Genomic DNA, 20,063 nt, shown 5'->3' on the forward strand with positions numbered 1-20,063 from the left:
CAACATGTGCTAAGCATATGTGGGAACTCCTTGGAGAGTGTTGGAAAAGCATTCCTCATGAAGCAGGTTGAGAGAATGCCAAGCATGTGCAAAGCTGTCATCAAGGCAAATGGTTGCTACTTTGAAGAATCTAAAATCTAAAGTGTTTTTTATTTGTTTAACACTCATTTGGTTACTACATTCCATATGTGTTATTTAATAGTTTTGATGTCTTCACTATTATTCTACAATGTAGAAAATGGTAAAAATAAATAAAAACCCTTGAATGAGTAGGGGTGTCCAAACATTTGACTGGTACTGTGTGTATATTTATTTTCATCCGGATTTTGGAAATTCTCCCAACCCCTAGTTTGGGAACCGCCCGCTGGTTTAGGGGAAGGGTTAGCTGACACGCTAAGTAATTGTAAAGTTGTTAAAAAGTATTAAGTAGATGCAAAGTTTCTAATTAGCTAAAATACTAAAGTTGTCTGTGATGAGATACAAACACGCAACCTTCGGTTGCTAAACTTTAGTGTTATATGTCCATCCATCCACCCTACTTTTGTTTTTGCATTAAGTAAACTTCTCTCTTATGTAATACCAAACATAACATATCATACTAAAAAGTGTCGGATTTACATTTACTATGTTTTGTCTAACCTCTTACTTTAACCATGAACCTATATCCTAATCTTAGACATAACCCTAGATGTAGATTCAGAGCAGATAGCTCATGTACTATCTCAACAGGTCATGTGAAATAGCTGATGTTGTTTCTAGCGTGGCCATCTAGTGATTTCCATATCTCCCCCTCCTCCTTCCTCAACTTACAAGGGCTCTGATGGCAGCCCTGTTTACTTTGTCAGAGCCAATCAGAGACTAGGCCAGGAGCGTGCTCTGAGGACACAGACACTGATAGTGGATGGGTAACGGGCGAGAGAGAGAGAGAGAGAGAGAGAGAGAGAGAGAGAGAGAGAGAGAGAGAGAGAGAGTAATGCAGGCAGTTACATAAGAGTGTTGTGGGAACAGAGTCTCCTGAGAAAGAGTGATGAGGGAGAAGGAAGAGAAAAGAAAACAAACAGTGGAAACATGCTAACTAACCAGTATCAGCAGAGTCTGGATGCAAGTCAGTTCGTGTTAAAGTGGTCAGTGTTAAAGTCGCTCAAAGTTGGTCAGTGTTGAATCAAATCAAATCACGTTATTTGTCACATACACCAAATACAACAGGTAACAACCTTACAATGAAATACTTACTTACAAGCCCTTAACCAACAATGCAATTTTAAGAAAAATACGTTAAGTAAAAAATAAGAAAGAAAAGTAACAAATAATTCAAGAGCAGCAGTAGATAACAATAGCAAGGCTATGTACAGGGGTTACAGGTACCGAGTCAATGTGCGGAAGCACCGGTTAGTCGAGGTAATTGAGGTAATATGTACATGTAGGTAGAGTTAAAGTGACTATGCATAGATAATAAACAGAGAGCAGCAGCAGCGTAAAAGAGGGGATGGGGGACAATGCAAATAGTCTGGGTAGCCATTTGATTAGCTGTTCAGGAGTCTTATGGCTTGGGGCTAGAAGCTGTTGAGAAGCCTTTTGGACCTATACATGGCACTCTGGTACCGCTTGCCGTGCGGTAGCAGAGAGAACAGTCTATGACTAGGGTGGCTGGAGTCTTTGACCATTTTTAGGGCCTTCCTCTGACACTGCCTGGTATAGAGGTCCTGGATGGCAGGAAGCTTGGTCCCAGTGATGTACTGGGCCGCACACCCTCTTGTAGTGCCTTGCGGTCGAAGGCCGAGCAGTTGCCATACCAGGCAGTGATGCAACCAGTCAGGATGCTCTCGATGGTGCAGCTGTAGAACTTTTTGAGGATCTGAGGACCCATGCCCATGCTAAATCAATTAGTGCATTTGAGTCATTAAATAGGTTTCTGCCCTCTTCAATACTGTCTTGGTGTGTTTGGACCAGGGATAGTTTGTTGTTGATGTGGACACAAGGAACTCTAACTCCTATGACTGCTCCACATTAGCCCAGTTTATGTCAAAATACAGAGGGGCCTGTTCAGTCCTCCTTTTCCTGTAGTCCACAATCAACTCCTTTGTCTTGATCAAATTTAGGGAGAGGTTGTTGTCCTGGCACCACACGGCCAGGTGTCTGACCTCCTTTCTATAGGCTGTCTCATCGTTGTCGGTGATCAGGCCGACCACTGTTGTGTCATCTGCAAACTTAATGATGGTGTTGGAGTCGTGCCTGGCCATGCAGTCATGAGTGAACCAGATATTATTTAGAAGTATATAGTCACTAGTTTGTCAAAACTGACAAAATGCAAACAATATGAGAAAAAAGAGCTACACAATGGTTATTTTCTACCCCTCCTCTGCTCACCAGGGTTCAAATATAACATGTCTACCTACCCCCCCCTCTGCTTACCAGGGTTCCAATATAACATGTCGAACTACCCCTCCTCTGCTCACCAGGGTTCCTAGATAACATATCAAACTACCCCTCCTCTGCTCAAGAGGGTTCCAATATAACATATCAAATTTCCCCTCCTCTGCTCACCAGGGTTCCAATATAACATATCAAACTTCCCCTCCTCTGCTTACCAGGGTTCCAATATAACATGTCGAACTACCCCTCCTCTGCTCACCAGGGTTCCTAGATAACATATCAAACTACCCCTCCTCTGCTCATTTTAGCAAGGGCTGGGTTCCAATATAACATATCAAATTTCCCCTCCTCTGCTCACCAGGGTTCCAATATAACATATCAAATTTCCCCTCCTCTGCTCACCAGTGTTCCAATATAACATATCAAACTTCCCTTCCTCTGCTTACCAGGGTTCCAATATAACATGTCGACCTACCCCTCCTCTGCTCATCAGGGTTCCAATATAACATGTCGACCTACCCCTCCTCTGCTCATCAGGGTTCCAATATAACATATCAAACTTCCCTGCTGCTCACCAGGGTTCCAATATAACATGTCGACCTACCCCTCCTCTGCTCATCAGGGTTCCAATATAACATGTCGAACTACCCCTCCTCTGCTCACCAGGGTTCCAATATAACATATCAAACTACCCTTCCTCTGTTCACCAGGGTTCCAATATAACATATCAAACTACCCCTCCTCCGCTCACCAGGGTTCCAATATAACATATCAAACTTCCCCTCTGCTCACCAGGGTTCCAATATAACATGTCAAACTTCCCATCTGCTCAGCAGGGTTCCAATATAACATATCAAACTACCCCTCCTCTGCTCACGAGGGTTCCAATATAACATGTCAAACTTCCCCTCTGCTCACCAGGGTTCCAATATAACATGTCGACCTACCCCTCCTCTGTTCATCAGGGTTCCAATATAACATGTCGAACCACCCCTCCTCTGCTCACCAGGGTTCCAATATAACATATCAAACTACCCCTCTGCTCACCAGGGTTCCAATATAACATATCAAACTTCCCCTCTGCTCACCAGGGTTCCAATACAACATGTCGAACTACCCCTCCTCTGTTCACCAGGGTTCCAATATAACATGTCGAACTACCCCTCCTCTGCTCACCAGGGTTCCAATATAACCTGTTCGAACTACCCCTCCTCTGCTCACCAGGGTTCCAATATAACATGTTGAACTACCCCTCCTCTGCTCACCAGGGTTCCAATATAACCTGTTCGAACTACCCCTCCTCTGCTCACCAGGGTTCCAATAACATGTCGAACTACCCCTCCTCTGCTCACCAGGGTTCCAATATAACCTGTTCGAACTACCCCTCCTCTGCTCACCAGGGTTCCAATATAACCTGTTCGAACTACCCCTCCTCTGCTCACCAGGGTTCCAATAACATGTCGAACTACCCCTCCTCTGCTCACCAGGGTTCCAATATAACCTGTTCGAATTACCCCTCCTCTGCTCACCAGGGTTCCAATATAACATGTCGAACTACCCCTCCTCTGCTCACCAGGGTTCCAATATAACATGTCGAACTACCCCTCCTCCACTCACCAGGGTTCCAATATAACATATCGAAAATATATATATTTTTAAATCAATTAGTGCATTTGAGTCATTAAATAGGTTTCTCTTTTTACAATAATACAGGATACTGTGATCAACCAGTATCCAGGGATGAAGGGGATAGATAGTTTATGTGTCAGATACAGTAGAAAGTCCTCTAACTCCTATGACTACTGGACATTAGTACAGTTTATATCAAAATACAGAGTGCGGATCTGGGCTGGTGTCTTCAAAACAGCTTTGTGCAACTTATATAAAAATCTCAAAATGATCACCAAATGTACAAATGGTTTACTTAGTGAATAGCTAGAAACCTGTCCAAACATTCATAACCTCCAATATTCAAATACAATATGTTACACATTTAATGTTATACATACTTATCGTATAAGTCAATGACACGTTAAGCATGATTTGTTGGTTGTGTCATTTTAAATAGTTACACAGGTAAAGCAATCATAATGTAATAAAGTCAATGGTTGACCAATTAAGTTTTGCTATATGTGATCTCTAACATATTGGGACAAACAGTCTATGGCCAAGGCACAAAAAGCAGGTATCCAGGCTGTCTTTTCCCTGGTAATGCTGATGTTCCTTAGGGCTACAGGCCCTTCTCACAATTTGACGTCAGCTAAAGCTTGAACAGAAACAATAATATCAACACAATAACATGTCTTTGAAACAAGTTAAAAACAAACAAACATGATGAAGCATGAACACAATGCACTCCTTTTGAAGCTTATCGTATCAACATGGACACTCAATCATACTCAAACTGCTGTATTTGGGTTTAAAACATCTTTTAAAAGCCTTTGCAACTTCCAAAAAACATTACCTCCTGTCTGTCTTTAAAGCTTAGAGGTTCAGCCTTCTTGTTTCTTGGAATGGAAACAGACAAAAAAGAAAACATGACGAGAAGTGCACGAGAAACTCAAGTTGAGCTGACAGAATGGCCAGGCTATAGAGTGGGAGAGAAAATGACTTTGAAAACATAAACAGATCCTGCTCAAACAGATGTTGTGTTGATAAATTCACATTGTCATGTGGTGGGGAGAGTGAAGTCCTTTGTATCGATGATGACATTTCATATATACGTAAACACATCTTCTGTCCATCTGAATGGACCCTCAGCTGCAGCCACTATGCCACTAACACACAGTCTGAACTAGGGCTGTGGCGGTCATGACATTTTGTCAGCCGGTGATTGTCAAGCAAATAACTGGCGGACTCACGGTAATTTACCGTTAATTAACATAAACATACTTAGCATCTTAGCTTCCACACATAGTCTACAAGCCACTTATGCAGAATTTTGGAACTACATTTTTAAAAAGTATAATAAATCAATGTAAGATAGCCTCCACCTTCACAATAAATCAATGTAAGATAGCCTCCACCTTCACAATAAATCAATGTAAGATAGCCTCCACCTTCACAATAAATCAATGTAAGATAGCCTCCACCTTCACAATAAATCAATGTAAGATAGCCTCCACCTTCACAATAAATCAATGTAAGATAGCCTCCACCTTCACAATAAATCAATGTAAGATAGCCTCCACCTTCACAATAAATCAATGTAAGATAGCCTCCACCTTCACAATAATAGCCTCCACCTTCACAATAAATCAATGTAAGATAGCCTCCACCTTCAATAAATCAATAAGATAGCCTCCACCTTCACAATAAATCAATGTAAGATAGTCCATCTTCACAATAAATCAATGTAAGATAGCCTCCACCTTCACAATAAATCAATGTAAGATAGGTTCCACCTTCACAATAAATCAATGCCTCCACCTTCACAATAAATCAATGTAAGATAGCCTCCACCTTCACAATAAATCAATGTAAGATAGCCTCCACCTTCACAATAAATCAATGTAAGATAGCCTCCACCTTCACAATAAATCCATGATTTATTTTAGACTGGTCTAAAGAAACATGATATGAAGAAAATGTAGTCTATTTCAGAAGAACAGAATAGCATACTCTGAGTTGTCATTATTGTTAGGTCCTGATCTGGCTATGCCATATGGCTGTGGGCTACACTAGATCATTTAGCTGACAAGATTTACTTAGAATTCCTTGGAATTATTTTATAGTATGAAGAATACAATTGAACATAACTAAATAAAATAGAAAGGATATTTTCACCAAGCAATTTCTGAGGGAGTGCACACGTGGCTATTCTGTGTTGAGGGGTTAACAAAGAAACTGGTCCCCTATATGCTTCATTTAGAGTTATGTAACTTTAGTTGTGATACAAACGCTGGACTGTATGTTTAGATTTTCATACATTCTAAGTGTCATGTTTTGTCTTATATTGTCTTGTCATTATGCTTTCCCTTCTGTTCGTTTCCCCCTGCTGGTCTTATTAGGTTCGTTCCCTTTTTCTATCCCTCTCTCTCCTCTCTCTATCGTTCCGTTCCTGCCCCCAGCTGTTCCTCATTCTCCTCACTCACTCATTTAGTCTTTTCACACCTGTCCCCTATTTTGTCCTCTGATTAGAGTCCCTATTTCTCCCCTTGTTTTCCGCTTCTGTCCTTGTCGGATCCTTGTTTGATGTTCGCTGTGCTGTGTCATTGTCTCGCCCTGTTGTGTCTTGTCTCCTTCAGATGCTGTCCGTGCAAGAAGCAGGTGCCTGTTTAGTCTGCTACGGTCGGTGCCTTCCCGAGGCAACCTGCAGTCAATGCTCGAGTCTCCAGTCTGTCCTCGTTACTACGAGTGGATTTAAGTTTTTTCCTGTTTTGTTTTCGTCTTGAGTTTTACTGGAATAAAGACTCTGTTTTCGCTAAGTCGCTTTTGGGTCCTCATTCACCTGCATAACACTAAGGCTACATGATGTGACTAATGATGATTTGAAAAAAGTTGTATGAAACATTTGATGTTTTTTTTATTTTTGTAAAAAATAAAATAAAAAATGATTCCCAATTTCATGGTATCCAATTGGCAGTTACAGTCTTGTCTCCTCACTGCAACTCCCGTATGGACTCGGGAGAGGCGAAGGTCGAGGGCCTGCGTTCGCCGCTCCATGGGTCTCCCGGTCGCAGCCGGCTGCGACAGAGCCTGGACTCGAACCCGGAATCTCTAGTGGCACAGCTAGCACTGCAATGCAGTGTCTTAGACCACTCGGGAGGCCCCTTCATTCACAATTTGACATGCACTTGATAATATTCTCACCAGGCCTAGAATTTCCCGGCGGCACCCTCTTTTGGGTGGCCGTAATGCCCTCTAACAATATTCATGCCTTTTGCCCTTGGGCTGAATATAATAATTATAATTCCCTTCTCCCGGCTGCAAATCGCCGCTCTCCGAAGCATCTCTCAATCACATGGCTCTCTCAGATATTATCAATTCTTATTAGGCAATGCCCGTCACGGTGATCGGGTCCTTCTCACAGGCATCTCAGCTCTGAAGTAGGCTACAAGTGAAGACATATTGAGGACGCAACGGAGTTCTTCCTTCTCATCAAATTCCCAGGCCCATTTTGAAAATGTTAGAAGAACTGTCCACATTGACTTTTCATCAGCAAACAAGAGGAGTCATCCTAACCAACAGCAAAAGCACTAGCCTATGTCAATCTACTATCCCCCATAGTACAGAAGTAGACCTATTCTATTCTGTGTGAGAAAGAAATATTCAAAACATAGTCTGGAACAGTTGTGGGATGCACTAGATCCAAAATTAATAAAACATTTTAAAAGCAATGAGGCTAATGCAACAGATCAGAAAGTTTAGCTTAAAATGTTGATAAACTATTAGGCTATTTCTTCACATTATAAGCACAGCAATGCACACACTGCAGTACGCTGTAAGCATGAATGTTCCAAAATGCAATCAATTGACAGGAAAACACCATTCTAAAAAGTGACTTCAAATGCTTCTCAACAAAGGCTTCTCAACAGCATGTAATGCTTTATTATAAAAGTGCATTTTATGGGGGAAATTATCTTCCCCAAACTTGAAACTCATGTGCCACCTATGTATTCCATGTATGCTCTACACCAGTTGTAAAGTGGATTAATGTTCTTCATTTTAAGAAGTTATTTGGGAACTTTACTTGTGATACAAACCCTTTCAACATATATAGGCCTATGGGCTATAGGCTACATGAGGTGTTTGACTAGGATTTGAAAAAGTCAACAACAAAAAAGGAATGCGCTGTTTCTTGCCTTACTGCACATGCTGGGCATCATTCACAAGTGATAATACATCATTCACAAGTGATAATACATCATTCACAAGTGAAAGGCTATTATTCAGACTATTTGATATTTGATATTGTCTTTACATATACTAAATAATATATGTATGAAATTAGTTTGGATTTAGAATGGACCATGATCGTGCACCTGTTTCGGAACAAGGGGCAGGGGAAACAAATACATGTCATCTACGCACTTAAATAGCAAATGGAAGATGATTTTACGTGGTTCATTTTCATGCCTGCCAGGTAGGCTATACTCCTGTTGTAAAGCGAAGCAATGTGCTTAATATTAGGAAAGTTGAAAAATAGAAAACTGATGGGATCCTCCTCTTTTTAATAGAGGCCATCACTCTGTTTTCTCATGCAATTCCATAGCTTATGGGCTCTCATGAAGTGTTTGATTTGATTTTCAATTACATTTGCATTGATGCCAGAGTGATTAGAGGGACAATAAAGTGCTGAGTGCCAAGCAGTTATGACCATCAGCAGAATCAGAGCTGGGAGAAGCCTAGTTAGCGTGACTAAACGGTCACATGGAAATTGATTGCGGTCATGACTAGTGACTGCCGGTGTGGCAGTAATACGGTCACCGTAACAGCCCTAGTCTGAACATTAAACCGGTGGCTGTCCATGGCTGGAAAGCAGCACCCTTCAACCAGACAAGGAAATTAAATATAATATAGAATATTATTCAGCTCCAAGGAACAGTCTTCGATAGAGGTGCTGGTTTTTGTACAGTTGTATTCTTCCAGAAGATGTTTGTGGTTCCAAGGTAGGTCCTAGATTCCAAAATATGTTGTGGTTCCATTGTGGAGATGGTTACTTGTAGGTTCCTCTTAGTCCTAGAGAATCTAGAAGATGTTGCCAGTGAAGAGAAAAGGATCCGCATCACCATTAGGACCGGTAGGGACCTATGGAAGGACAGATGAGTTAAAGACTCATTTTAGGTCACATTCCAGTATCTAAACTTGTGAGGATGGGAGGCCCCGAGAATCTTGTTAAAACAGTAGTGAGATGAAGTTCGGCACTGTCTCACCTGTTGTTGTCCATTCCAGTAGAATAAAGATGACTCTACAGATCCGTTCTCTCAGGAGGAAATCCTGGCGTCGGACCTCCATGAAGGAGGCTTTCTTCCAACCCCCTCTGACCCAGCATCAAGCTTCCTTCACTGGGATCACTACAGCTGCCATTTCCCCTGGTGCTCTGGGGAACCTGCTTGGGGCTGGGAAAGGGGCCTGGGAGCTGCTTCATGCCCAGATACGGAGCCCCAGACCAGGCAGGGATAGCTCCTGTGTCCTTATCCATCTGAGCCCCTCTGGATAGGGCGGGGATGGGGGTGGGGATGGGGGCTAGGGGATAAGATTTGGAAGATCTTGAGATTATGGATGCTTGAGGGTAAGTCGTAAAGACTTTGGGGGCCTGGGTTGAAGAGCTGGTTTTACAGTCATTGGAAAGAGTGGGAGAGGGTCTGGGTTCATTGTAGTAAGTGGGGGCAGGTATGAGACCGTGTGATCTGCTTGGGGCAGTTGTAAGGGGGCTGGAGGGATTGGAGACATTTGGAGTCTTGTCAAACATACAGCTGCCTGAGGGTGTGTGTGTGGTGTGTGTGAGTGTTTGAGTTCTGGGTGCGTTATTGGACGGTATGTGTGTGCTGTGTTTGGGGTGTGTGTGACAATGTCTGTTTACTGGCTTTGCAGGAAAACCCTGTGGTATCCGCCTTGGGTCCTGATATGACAGACCTGGATAGGGCTGCCCTGAGAACTGCCTGTTTGCATCTCCAGTCTCAGAGTGGTATAACTTCCAGCTGGGCTGCATGGTTTGGTCAAAGGCCTCTGGGAGATAGTTGTTAAAGTTTGGGAGAGGGACAGGGAGAGAGGTGTGGTTATTATCATTTATATTTTGGATGGAGGGTATCCAGGACTCTGGTTGGTTGATAGTATGAGAAGGTTGTGGGACCATTTGGTTGCCATAAAGATCCGCACAGCTTCCTTGAGTCCATTGCCTTGCAACAGTCTGAGCAGCTCTGGGTAGTGTGTTTGTGTTTACAGTCCTCCGTGGCTGTCTCACAGTCCCAGGACTACAACCCAGCCCTTGCTCCACACCACCAACAACTCCATTTCCTAGCAACCTCTGCTCTCCAAAGCTGTTGAGGTTAGAGGTCATGTGTGGACCAGACAACTGCCATTGGTTCTCACTGTGGGAGCTGTTCCCACCATTGAACCCCTGGTTGCCTGGCAATATGGAACTCTGGGAGTGAGGGAACCCACGTAGTATGTTTTGATTGGCAGTGATGTGAGCAGAAAGTCTGTGTATTGGCTCAGTGCCCTGTCCCAAGCTGCCCATCACACATCCATCATCACACTCTCTCATCAGAGCCTCCTCCACGTAGGAGAACACATCATTGGCTAAGATATCATACAGCTCCCCCGTCACATCCTGCGGTTCCATGTTGATCCTGAGGAGAGTGCTCTCCCACTCCCTCAGCTCTGTCTCCTCCACCTCCAGCCCCTCCAAGCCCCCCGCCCCCATCTCCTCCAGGATCTCCCCCAGAGAGTCCATCATGGCCTGCGCTGTGGGGTCTCCCCTGCTGAGCCTCTGGGGCCCCTGGAGCTCCCCAGGGACACTCAGCAGAGCGTGGCTATCCAGGAAGGCTCTCTCCAGGCCTGGGTCCTGGTCCTGGGGGAAGGCTGTGTCTAGGTTAGGGGAAAAGACCTGGAGGTCCAGGTTAGGGTTAGCGTCCTGGGGCTGAGTATAAACAGAGCGGCCCTGACTGAGTAGAGACCCCAGGAGAGACGCAGGGTCCAGGGGCTTGTCCTCAGGGCAGGAGCCTGGGGGAGTGAGGCCAGGGGGGATGGGTGGTCCTGTAGGCATAATGGCAGTATTCACAGAGAGACAGGACTCATACAGCAGAGCCTCCCCAGTGGCAAAGTTGAAGGGAAGCTGCATTCTCCGCTGACGCAGGTGCTCCTCACCCTCTTCGTTTCTGTAGAAAGGTGACAAAGGTCACTAAAACATACTGTATGTAAGCGTATATAAATACCATGGAATGATACAACTATAACTGTTGGGGAGAGTAAATCGTAATATCAACAGTGGACTCACGTTAGGGCTTTCTGTCGAGCGATGATGAAGTCGGGTCTCCCTGCCTTGAAGACGACCCTGGCGTTGGCCTGAACCCACACCCACACACCTGCCTTAGTCAGCAGCCTGAAGATGGTGAAACCAGTCTCTCCTGTCTTCATCACTACAGAGAGATAGAGGAGAGAGAGAGAGAGCAAGAGAGAGAGAGGGAGTCAGAGTCATAGTAAATGTTTGCTTGCGAAATACCAGATCAAACCTTTAATAAGATAAGACTCAGATGTGTGTGTAATGAGTAACTATAGTGTAACTCACTTTTGATGTGGTTGTCTGCGCAGTACATCATGTCAGCAGCATGGATGAACTGGTAACCTGAGCCTGGAGTGACCAACTCTGTCTCAGAGTAACCCAGCACCACTTTACCTCTGAAGGAACAGACACACAGACAGATGTGTGTGTGTGCGCACACACACACACACACACACACACACACACACACACACACACACACACACACACACACACACACACACACACACACACACACACACACACACACACACACACACACACACACACACACACACACACACACACACACACACAAATATCTCTCAGGGAACAAACATTTGTCCTCTCAAGTTCCCTCTTTATAAGACCCTGGGAGGGTATTGTGTTCCCAGTGGTGCTATGAGATGTGATGAAGGAGTACATTCAGAGTTTCCCTGTCGTAATGGTACCTAGTATCTATGCCTATGGGGGCGAAGTCGAGTCTGTGTTTGGTCTGGAAAATGAGTGTCTTGGTCCTGATCTCCATGACAGCTGGGGTCTGCATGGGTGTGGCGATGGCAAACAGGGCCAGCTGAGCGGGGTCCGAGGCCCCGTCATCCCCCAGCCTTCCCTGGCCTCGAACATACTTCAGACGTCCCTGGAAGTTCAACGCCTAGAGGAGAGAGAGTGTTGTATACAATGAATAATTTGAATAGATTTTGGGAGAGTAGATTATGGATAATGTCCATGTCATTTATGGATTAAATGGATAATGTATTTATGTAATATATGGATCTATGGATTATATTTCATATATTAGTCATATCTATTTATTTTCATGCTGTCCTACCAGGAAGCCGGAGGAGTTGTCTAGGAGACAGCGGAAGCGACAGCAGAAGCTTCTCTCTAGGAAGGACCTGTTCTCTTCAGGGATGTGCTGGGGCGGGTAGCTCATAGACTCACTGTGGGGCCTGCTGCTAGACTCGATGGCTGCATAGGACAGAGGACATTACCATCAGATACATGTTTGAGATCTTTGGACTGTTTAATCAATAAATGACCAATCACTAAAAGAAACAGCATATTAAGAGGGCTGTGGCGAAAAGCTTGGCATATGCATACTCAGGTTGACTGGCTCTCGTCCAGGCAAATGAGAAATAAGTGTACTCAGGCTAGCAGGAAGGCCAAAGTTGACCTGGGGAATAAACCCCCCTCACAACTGCCCATGTACCGTAAAGTTAATGTGGTTGTTTCTGACAAGCAGCACATGGCTGAGCCTTTTAATCACCACTTCATTAAGTCTGGATTCCAATTTGACTCAGCCATGCCTCCTTGCCCGTCAAACATTCCCTCATCTCCCACCCCTTCTAATGTGACTAGCCCCGACGTTTCTCCCTCTTTTTCCTCTGCCTCGCAACAAAGTGTCTCCCTGCAGGCGGTCACTGAGTCCGAGGTGCTAAAGGAGATCCTGAAACTTGACCCCAAAAAAACATCTGGGTCAGATGGTTAGACCCTTTCTTCTTTAAGGTTGCTGCCCCTATCATCGTCAAGCCGATCTCTCCTTTCTGGAGAGGTTCCCATTGCTTGGAAGGCAGCCACTGTTGTCCTTTATTAAGCTCGTCATCAAGCTCAAGACCCTGGGTCTCGACCCCGCCCTGTGCAACTGGGTACTGGACTTCCTGACGGGCCGCCCCCAGGTGGTGAGGGTAGGTAACAACATCTCCTCCCCTCTGATCCTCAACACTGGGGCCCCACAAGGGTGCGTTCTGAGCCCTCTCCTGTACTCCCTGTTCACCCACGACTGCGTGGCCACGCACGCCTCCAACTCAATCATCAAGTTTGCGGACGACACAACAGTGGTAGACTTGATTACCAACAACGACGAGACGGCCTACAGGGAGGAGGTGAGGGCCCTCGGAGTGTGGTGTCAGGAAAATAACCTCACACTCAACGTCAACAAAACTAAGGAGATGATTGTGGACTTCAGGAAACAGCAGAGGGAACACCCTCCTATCCACATCGATGGAACAGTAGTGGAGAGGGTAGCAAGTTTTACGTTCCTCGGCATACACATCACAGACAAACTGAATTGGTCCACTCACACAGACAGCATCGTGAAGAAGGCGCAGCAGCGCCTCTTCAACCTCAGGAGGCTGAAGAAATTCGGCTTGTCACCAAAAGCACTCACAAACTTTTACAGATGCACAATCGAGAGCATCCTGGCGGGCTGTATCACCGCCTGGTACGGCAACTGCTCCGCCCACAACCGTAAGGCTCTCCAGAGGGTAGTGAGGTCTGCACAACGCATCACCGGGGGCAAACTACCTGCCCTCCAGGACACCTACACCACCCGATGTTACAGGAAGGCCATAAAGATCATCAAGGACATCAACCACCCGAGCCACTGCCTGTTCACCCCGCTATCATCCAGAAGGCGAGGTCAGTACAGGTGCATCAAAGCTGGGACCGAGAGACTGAAAAACAGCTTCTATCTCAAGGCCATCAGACTGTTAAACAGCCACCACTAACATTGAGTGGCCGCTGCCAACACACTGACACTGACTCAACTCCAGCCACTTTAATAATGGGAATTGATGGTAATGATGTAAATATATCACTAGCCACTTTAAACAATGCTACCTTATATAATGTTACTTACCCTACATTATTCATCTCATATGCATACGTATATACTGTACTCTATATCATCTACTGCATCCTTATGTAATACATGTATCACTAGCCACTTTAACTATGCCACTTTGTTTACATACTCATCTTATATGTATATACTGTACTCGATACCATCTACTGTATCTTGCCTATGCTGCTATGTACCATCACTCATTCATATATCCTTATGTACATATTCTTTATCCCCTTACACTGTGTATAAGACAGTAGTTTAGGAATTGTTAGTTAGATTACTTGTTGGTTATTACTGCATTGTCGGAAGTAGAAGCACAAGCATTTCGCTACACTCGCATTAACATCTGCTAACCATGTGTATGTGACAAATAAAATTGGATTTGATTTGATTTTGATTTGATTTTAAAGGGGGAGATCAAGCTGATCCTAACAGTTATAGGCCTATTTCTATTTTGCCATGTTTATGTTGGAAAAGTGTTGGAAAAACTTGTCAATAATAAACTGACTGGCTTTCTTGATGTCTATAGTATTCTCTCTGGTATGCAATCTGGTTAACGCTCAGGTTATGGATGTGTTATCCCAGAAACTCTAGACCCACTCCAATTTGCATACCGCACCAACAGATGCACAGATGATGCAATCTCTATTGCACCCCACACTGCCATTTCCCACCTGGAAAAAAGGTACATCTATGTGAAAATGCTATTCATTAAATACAGCTCAGTGTTCAACCCCATAGTGCCCTCAAAGCTCAGCACTAAGCTAAGGATCCTGGGACTAAAACACCTCCTTCTACAGCTGGATCCTGGACTTCCTGACAGGCCGCCCCCAGCTGGTAAGGGTAGGTAACAACACATCAGCCATGCTGATGCTCAACATAGGAGCCCCTCAGGGGTGTGTGCTCAGTCCCCTCCTGTACTCCCTGTTCACTCATGACTGCACGTCCAGGGACAACTCCAACATCATCATTAAGTTTGCTGATGACACAACAGTGGTAGGCCTGATCACCGACAACGATGAGACAGCCTATAGGGAGGTCCGTGTGGTGCCAAGACAAAAACCTTTCCCTCAATGTGATCAAGAGAAAGGAGATGATCGTGGACTACAGGAAAAGGAGGACCGAGCACGCCCTCATTCTCATTGACAGGGCTGTAGTGGAGCAGGTTGAGCGCTTCAAGTTCCTTGGCGTCCACATCACCAACAAACTAACACGGTCCAAGCACACCAAGACGATCGTGAAGAGGGCACGACAAAACTTATCCCCCCTCAGGAGACTGAAAAGATTGGCATGGGTCCTCAGATCCTCATAAGGTTTTACAGCTGCACCATCAAGAGCATCCTGATGAGTTGCATCACTGCCTGGCATGGCAACTGCTCGGCCTCCTACCGCAAGGCACTACAGAGGGTGGTGCGTACAGCCCAGTACATCACCAGGGCCAAGCTTCCTGCCATCCAGGACCTCTGTACCAGGTGATGTCAAAAGAAGGCCCTAAAAATGGTCAAAGACTCCAGCCACCCTAGTAATTGACTGTTCTCTCTGCTACCGCATGGCAAGCAGTACCAAAGCACCAAGTCTAGGTCCAAGAGACTTCTAAACAGCATCTACCCCCAAGCCATAAGACTCCTGAACAGCTAATCAAATGGCTACACAGAATATTTGTTATTTGCCCGTTGCCCTTGATTCAATGTTGTGCTGCTATTTTTATTGACTTGGCCAAAGCTTTTGATACGGTAGACCATTCCATTCTTATGGGCTGGCTAAGGAGTATTAGTGCCTAAGGGGTCTTTGGCCTGGTTTGCTAACTACCTCTCTCAAAAGAGTGCAGTGTATGAAGTCAGAATATCTGCTGTCTCAGCCACTGCCTGTCACCAAGGGAGTACCCCAAGGCTCAATCCTAGGCCCCACGCTCTTCTCAATTTACATCAACAACATAGCTCAGGCTCAGTGTCATGCAGGTGAAAGAGGACCCAAAAGCGACTTAACAGAAACAGAGTTTATTTAAGTCCAAACAGGGAATAACAGAAATCCTCTAGACTTGTAGAGGGGAAATAACTGGAGAAGCGGCCACAGACTGCAGGTCGCTTCGGGTAGGCGCAGGCCGTAGTCGACAGAGACACCTGCTCACACGCAGCATCTGATGAAGGCAAAAAAAACACGACAGGACAGGGCGATACACAATCACAGCAAAAACACGACAGGACAGGGCGAAACGCAATCACAGCATGGTGAATACAATACAAGGAACCGACGGGACAGGAACGGATCACAAAGGAATAAATAGGGACTCTAATCAGGGGAAAGGATCGGGAACAGGTGTGGGAAGACTAAATGATGATTAGGGGAATAGGAACAGCTGGGAGCAGGAACGGAACGATAGAGAGAAGAGAGAGCGAGAGAGTGAGAGAGGGAGGGGAAGAGAGAAGGATAGAAAGAGGGAAAGAACCTAATAAGACCAGCAGAGGGAAACGAATAGAATGGGGAGCACAGGGACAAGACAAGATAATAAATGACAAACATGACAGTACCCCCCCAAGCAGGGGGAAACGAACAGAAGGAAAAGCAAAATGACAAGATGATATAAGACAAAACATGACAGTACCCCCCCACTCACCGAGCGCCTCCTGGCGCTCTCGAGGAGGAACACTGGCGGCAACGGAGGAAATCATAGATCAAACGGTCCAGCACGTCCCGAGAAAGAACCCAACTCCTCTCCTCAGGACCGTAACGAAAAACGATAAAAGGGAAACTAGGGTACTACTCTAAAAAAAAAATGAGAACTAGGGACAGACTGAGACACAGCAAGGGCAGGAACAAGAACAGGAGAGATGCGATGGCAGGGAACAGACTGAGACCCAGCAAGACCAGGAGCAGAAGCAGAAAAAAATTACCAGACTTCTTCTGCGCGCAGTCTGAACACGCAGCCACGAAACGGCGCGTGTCACGCTCCTGAGTCGGCCACCAAAAGCGCTGGCGAATAGACGCAAGAGTGCCTCGAACACCGGGATGACCAGCTAACTTGGCAGAGTGAGCCCACTGAAGAACAGCCAGACGAGTGGAAACAGGAACGAAAAGGAGGTTACTAGGACAAGCGCGGCGACGCAGTGTGCGTGAGTGCTTGCTTAACCTGTCTTTCAATTCCCCAGACTGTCAACCCGACAACACGCCCATAAGGAAGAATCCCCTCGAGATCAGTAGAAGCCACAGAAGAACTAAACAGACGGGATAAGGCATCAGGCTTGGTGTTCTTGCTACCCGGACGGTAAGAAATCACAAACTCGAAACGAGCGAAAAACAACGCCCAACGAGCTTGACGGGCATTAAGTCGTTTGGCAGAACGGATGTACTCAAGGTTCTTATGGTCTGTCCAAACGACAAAAGGGACGGTCGCCCCCTCCAACCACTGTCGCCATTCGCCTAGGGCTAGCGGATGGCGAGCAGTTCACGGTTACCCACATCATAGTTGCGCTCAGATGGCGACAGGCGATGAGAAAAATAAGCGCAAGGATGAACCTTATCGTCAGACTGGAAGCGCTGGGATAGAATGGCTCCCACGCCTACCTCTGAAGCGTCAACCTCGACAATGAATTGTCTAGTGACGTCAGGAGTAACGAGGATAGGAGCGGACGTAAAACGTTCTTTTAGAAGATCAAAAGCTCCCTGGGCGGAACCGGACCACTTAAAACACGTCTTGACAGAAGTAAGAGCTGTGAGAGGGGCAGCAACTTGACCGAAATTACGAATGAAACGCCGATAGAAATTAGCGAAACCTAAAAAGCGCTGCAACTCGACACGTGACCTTGGAACGGGCCAATCACTGACAGCTTGGACCTTAGCGGAATCCATCTGAATGCCTTCAGCGGAAATAACGGAACCGAGAAAAGTAACGGAGGAGACATGAAAAGAGCACTTCTCAGCCTTTACGTAGAGACAATTCTCTAAAGGCGCTGTAGAACACGTCGAACGTGCTGAACATGAATCTCGAGTGACGGAGAAAAAATCAGGATATCGTCAAGATAGACAAAAACAAAAATGTTCAGCATGTCTCTCAGAACATCATTAACTAATGCCTGAAAAACAGCTGGCGCATTGGCGAGATCGAACGGCAGAACCCGGTACTCAAAATGCCCTAACGGAGTGTTAAACGCCGTTTTCCACTCGTCCCCCTCTCTGATGCGCACGAGATGGTAGCGTTACGAAGGTCCAACTTAGTAAAGCACCTGGCTCCCTGCAGAATCTCGAAGGCTGATGACATAAGGGGAAGCGGATAACGATTCTTAACCGTTATGTCATTCAGCCCTCGATAATCCACGCAGGGGCGCAGAGTACCGTCCTTCTTCTTAACAAAAAGAACCCCGCCCCGGCCGGAGAAGAAGAAGGCACTATGGTACCGGCGTCAAGAGACACAGACAAATAATCCTCGAGAGCCTTACGTTCGGGAGCCGACAGAGAGTATAGTCTACCTCGAGGGGGAGTGGTCCCCGGAAGGAGATCAATACTACAATCATACGACCGGTGAGGAGGAAGGGAGTTGGCTCGGGACCGACTGAAGACCGTGCGCAGATCATGATATTCCTCCGGCACTCCTGTCAAATCGCCAGGTTCCTCCTGAGAAGTAGGGACAGAAGAAACAGGAGGGATGGCAGACATTAAACACTTCACATGACAAGAAACGTTCCAGGATAGGATAGAATTACTAGACCAATTAATAGAAGGATTATGACATACTAGCCAGGGATGACCCAAAACAACAGGAGTAAACGGTGAACGGAAAATCAAAAAGAAATAGTCTCACTGTGGTTACCAGATACTGTGAGAGTTAAAGGTAGTGTCTCAAATTTGATACTGGGAAGATGACTACCATCTAAGGCAAACATGGGCGTAGGCTTGTCTAACGGTCTGAAAGGAATGTTATGTTTCCGAACCCATGCTTCGTCCATGAAACAACCCTCAGCCCCAGAGTCAATCAAGGCACTGCATGTAGCACCCGAACCGGTCCAGCGTAGATGGACCGACATAGTAGTACAAGATCTAGATGAAGAGACCAGAGTAGTAGCGCTCACCAGTAGCCCTCCGCTACTGATGGGCTCTGGCCTCTTACTGGACATGAATTAACAAAATGTCCAGCAACTCCGCAATAGAGGCACAGGCGGTTGGTGATCCTCCGTTCCCTCTCCTTAGTCGAGATGCGAATCCCTCCCAGCTGCATGGGCTCAGTCTCAAAGCCAGAGGAGGGAGATGGTTGCGATGCGGAGCAGGGAAACACCGTTGATGCGAGCTCTCTTCCACGAGCCCGGTGACGAAGATCTACCCGTCGTTCTATGCGGATGGCGAGAGCAATCAAAGAGTCCACATCTGAAGGAACCTCCCGGGAGAGAATCTCATCCTTAACCACTGCGTGGAGTCCCTCCAGAAAACGAGCGAGCAGCGCCGGCTCGTTCCACTCACTAGAGGCAGCAAGAGTGCGAAACTCAATAGAATAATCCGTTATGGACCGTTCACCTTGGCATAAGGAAGCCAGGGCCCTAGAAGCCTCCCTACCAAAAACTGAACGGTCAAAAACCCGAATCATCTCCTCTTTAAAGTTCTGGAACTTGTTAGAGCAATCAGCCCTTGCCTCCCAGATAGCTGTGCCCCATTCTCGAGCCCGGCCAGTAAGGAGTGAAATGACGTAAGCAACCCGAGCTCTCTCTCTAGAGTATGTGTTGGGTTGGAGAGAGAACACAATCTCACACTGCGTGAGAAAGGAGCGGCACTCAGTGGGCTGCCCGGAGTAGCAAGGTGGGTTATTAACCCTAGGTTCTGGAGGCTCGGCAGGCCAGGAAGTAACAGGTGGCACGAGACGTAGACTCTGGA

The 20,063-nt window shown here is 45.9% G+C and overlaps 1 protein-coding gene across 2 annotated transcripts in view; it reads right to left on the reverse strand.

Moving 5' to 3' along the window:
* Positions 1–8,538: 8,538 nt before the first annotated feature.
* LOC123999183 (aryl hydrocarbon receptor-like) overlaps positions 8,539–20,063 on the reverse strand; it is a 59,757-nt gene continuing 48,232 nt past the window's right edge. Inside the window, exons 6-11 of one of the 2 annotated variants that reach the window (XM_046304683.1) lie at positions 12,411–12,550; positions 12,031–12,233; positions 11,606–11,715; positions 11,315–11,456; positions 9,249–11,195; positions 8,539–9,123 (exon numbers count right to left, since the gene is read on the reverse strand). In XM_046304683.1, the coding sequence (XP_046160639.1) occupies positions 9,284–11,195; positions 11,315–11,456; positions 11,606–11,715; positions 12,031–12,233; positions 12,411–12,550 (2,507 nt within the window). In that variant the 3' untranslated portion in view covers positions 8,539–9,123; positions 9,249–9,283. Of the gene's footprint in view, positions 11,196–11,314; positions 11,457–11,605; positions 11,716–12,030; positions 12,234–12,410; positions 12,551–20,063 lie in introns of both variants that reach the window. The other variant, XM_046304682.1, reaches the window with a different exon arrangement.

Source organism: Oncorhynchus gorbuscha, linkage group LG16, assembly GCF_021184085.1.
Source record: "Oncorhynchus gorbuscha isolate QuinsamMale2020 ecotype Even-year linkage group LG16, OgorEven_v1.0, whole genome shotgun sequence".
NCBI lineage: Eukaryota > Metazoa > Chordata > Actinopteri > Salmoniformes > Salmonidae > Oncorhynchus > Oncorhynchus gorbuscha.